The sequence below is a fragment of the Vombatus ursinus genome, unplaced genomic scaffold (genome assembly GCF_900497805.2).
Source record: "Vombatus ursinus unplaced genomic scaffold, bare-nosed wombat genome assembly UNPS02015326.1, whole genome shotgun sequence".
NCBI lineage: Eukaryota > Metazoa > Chordata > Mammalia > Diprotodontia > Vombatidae > Vombatus > Vombatus ursinus.
The window spans coordinates 59107-62076 of NW_020955104.1; the positions used below are offsets into that span (position 1 = coordinate 59107).

Sequence of the window (2970 nt, forward strand, 5' to 3'; positions counted from 1 at the left end):
TATCAATGAAAGGTTTCCTATCAAGAATTTGTCACACTAATGAACTCACAGGTTTGCATCTTTCCCACCCCTGCAAAAATTCAAAGCCTGTATTTAAAAATTCAACTTCTCCTTATACTTAAAAGACAATTGGAGACATGGTGAGATAATAAGTCATCCATATGAAGCGGTATAATGGATTCACAAGGCTATGTTAGTCAACAATGGCAGTCAAAAATGATGAAGGCCTCTTAGACAACATTAAGAGCACCATAGTGTCCAGGATGAGGATGAGGATAATCCTGCTATAGTCTGCATGTACACCTGGAGTGTTTAAGTCTCAGTTCAGTTTTAGGAAGGACATTGATTTGGACTGGGGGGCAGGAGGAGGCTGTTTTTTGAAGAGGATGACCAGCCTGTTGATTGGCCTCAAGGTTTTGACATAGTAAAATAAGTTAAAAGAGCTAAAAAATATTTAGCCTGGAAGTGAGAATGTGTGAATAGTAAGAGATTTAAATCACAGCTGATTTCCAATATTTGAAGGTCTATTATGTGAAAAAGGGATTAGATTTGTTCCGCTTGGCCCCAGAGGACAGAGTTAGGAACAATGGCTAGAATTGCAAAGACATTTAGATTTGTTTAAGGCAGGGGTGGGGAATCTGAGTTCTGGAGGCCACATGTGACCTTCTAGGTCCTTGGGTGAAGCTTTTTGACTGAGTCCAAGTTTTACAGAACAAATCCCTTTATTAAGAGGATTTTTTTCTGTGAAGTTTGGATTCAGTCAAAAGGCCACACTGCAGAATGGAGAGGGCCACATCTGTCCTTGAGGCTGCAGGTTCCCCACCCTGGTTTAAGGGAAACCATATTAAAAGTTATAGCTATCCCAAAGGAGATTAGTTGTTTTGCGAGATCATTGCTCTTCTTCATTGGGAGGAGAGATCTTGGTCTAACGGGAAGTAGACAAAATTTTCCTTGTGGTCACTTCTATTCTTGAATTCTGTGTGTCTGAGTAGTCCTGATCAGCTGGTGGGTACAGAACAAAGGGGATTAATATTAAGTTAAACTGGGAGGTTGGATACAGAAGGTGAAGAGTTTTAAACTTCAATCTAAGGATTTTAGGCTTTAATTATTACCACTAAATGTTTGTTACAAAGTCATAAGCTTTGTTAACAATAGGCAAATAATTAAGAAACAGATTTTTATGAATTTTTGAAAGTCACAGAAATAACAAAAGGAATTGTTTTGAAAATATATGATTTAACTTCCCCCTGATGAAGTAGAAAAATATGCACAATCATGGGTGTAGCAAATATTATATGTATATACATATACATATATATGTAAATATATTTGTATATGTACAAAGAGAGATCTATAGGCATAAATTCTCTGGGCTTAGACTAGAAAGAATGTCTATTATTACTGCATATATATTTTATTACATATGCACTGAATGGCATGCATATTTGTATATATATGTTGTACATAATATATATACATAAATAAAATGTAGGAATACAGTCTCTGAACTTAGGCTAAAAAGATGTTTATATCGTTATTACATATCTTTAAGATAACAAAAGGCTTTGAGTTTGATTAATTCTTTTGTATTGGATTAAAGAGGAAATGGAGAAAGAACAAAATTTTTCCCCACATTCTCTTCCACTAGAGGGAGACACAGCAACTGAAAGCTAAACAGGACAACCACATATTCATCATGCAAAGGATCAATGGCACTACTCTGACTCCAGTTTCATTCTTCCTGAATGGAGTTCCAGGACTAGAGGACATACATATCTGGATCTCCCTGCCATTCTGCTCCATGTACATTGTTGCCATGGTGGGGAACTGTGGGCTTCTCTACCTCATTCGTTATGAGGAAACCCTACATCGGCCTATGTATTTCTTCCTTGCCATGCTTTCCTTCACTGATGTGGTCATGTGCACAAGCACACTGCCTAATACCCTTGGGATCTTCTGGTTTAACCTCAAGGAGATTGATTTTAATGCTTGTCTGATCCAGATGTTCTTTATCCACACCTTCACAGGGATGGAGTCTGGAGTCCTCATGCTCATGGCTCTGGACCGCTATGTGGCCATCTGCTACCCACTGCGCTATGCCACCATCCTTACCAATTCTGTCATTGCCAATGCTGGGTTCATTACATTCATGAGGGGAGTGATACTTATCATCCCATTCACATTCCTCACCAAGAGACTGCCTTTCTGCCGAGGCAATGTCATCGCTCACACCTACTGTGACCATATGTCTGTGGCCAAAATTTCCTGTGGCAATGTTAAAATCAATGCTGTGTATGGTCTCATGGTTGCCCTCTTGATTGGGGGCTTTGATATTTTCTGCATCACAGTATCCTACACTATGATACTCCGGGCTGTGGTCAAACTGTCATCAGTAGATGCTCGACAGAAAGCCTTTGGGACATGTACATCTCACATCTGTGCCATTGTGTTCTCTTATACCCCAGCTTTCTTTTCATTTTTTGCACATCGTTTTGGGGGTCACAAGATCCCTCACTCCCTCCACATTATTATGGCCAACATCTACCTCCTTCTTCCCCCAACTATGAACCCCATTGTTTATGGTGTGAAAATCAAGCAGATCCGGGATTGTGTTATAAGGCTTTTTTCAGGATCCAAGGATATCAAGTCCCATGGCATCTAAATCAGAAATACATTGATGAAGACAAAGGAAATACAATTGCCTATTAGGTAGGAGGATTGAATGAGCTTTGTCATCTCACTGCGTTGCTCTGATGGATTCTGCATTGATTCAATTCTTCTGGCTTCAATTTGCCATGATTTTTTTTAAAACTATATGGAGCCAACCTCAGGAGATAGTGGGAAGACTTGAGATTTCAGCACCTGGAGTGGTATAGGAGAATGGGCAGTGAGCAACCTTCAATTTGTTGATTAATTAGCTCTTGTCCCAAAGCCCAGGGATCATATCAGTGCAATTATCATTTGAATTAC

At 39.3% G+C, this 2970-nt stretch overlaps 1 protein-coding gene across 1 annotated transcript; it reads left to right on the forward strand.

Moving 5' to 3' along the window:
- The first annotated feature begins 1696 nt into the window (after positions 1 to 1696).
- LOC114031979 (olfactory receptor 52N4-like) lies at positions 1697 to 2662 on the forward strand. The gene has a single exon (XM_027847181.1). It carries the CDS (start codon positions 1697 to 1699, stop codon positions 2660 to 2662), a length of 966 nt encoding a protein of 321 aa, XP_027702982.1.
- Positions 2663 to 2970: the final 308 nt, after the last annotated feature.

Excerpts from the sequence above, each read along its gene's own strand:
- LOC114031979 (XM_027847181.1), top strand. The coding sequence starts at position 1,697 with ATGCAAAGGATCAATGGCACTACTCTGACTCCAGTTTCATTCTTCCTG.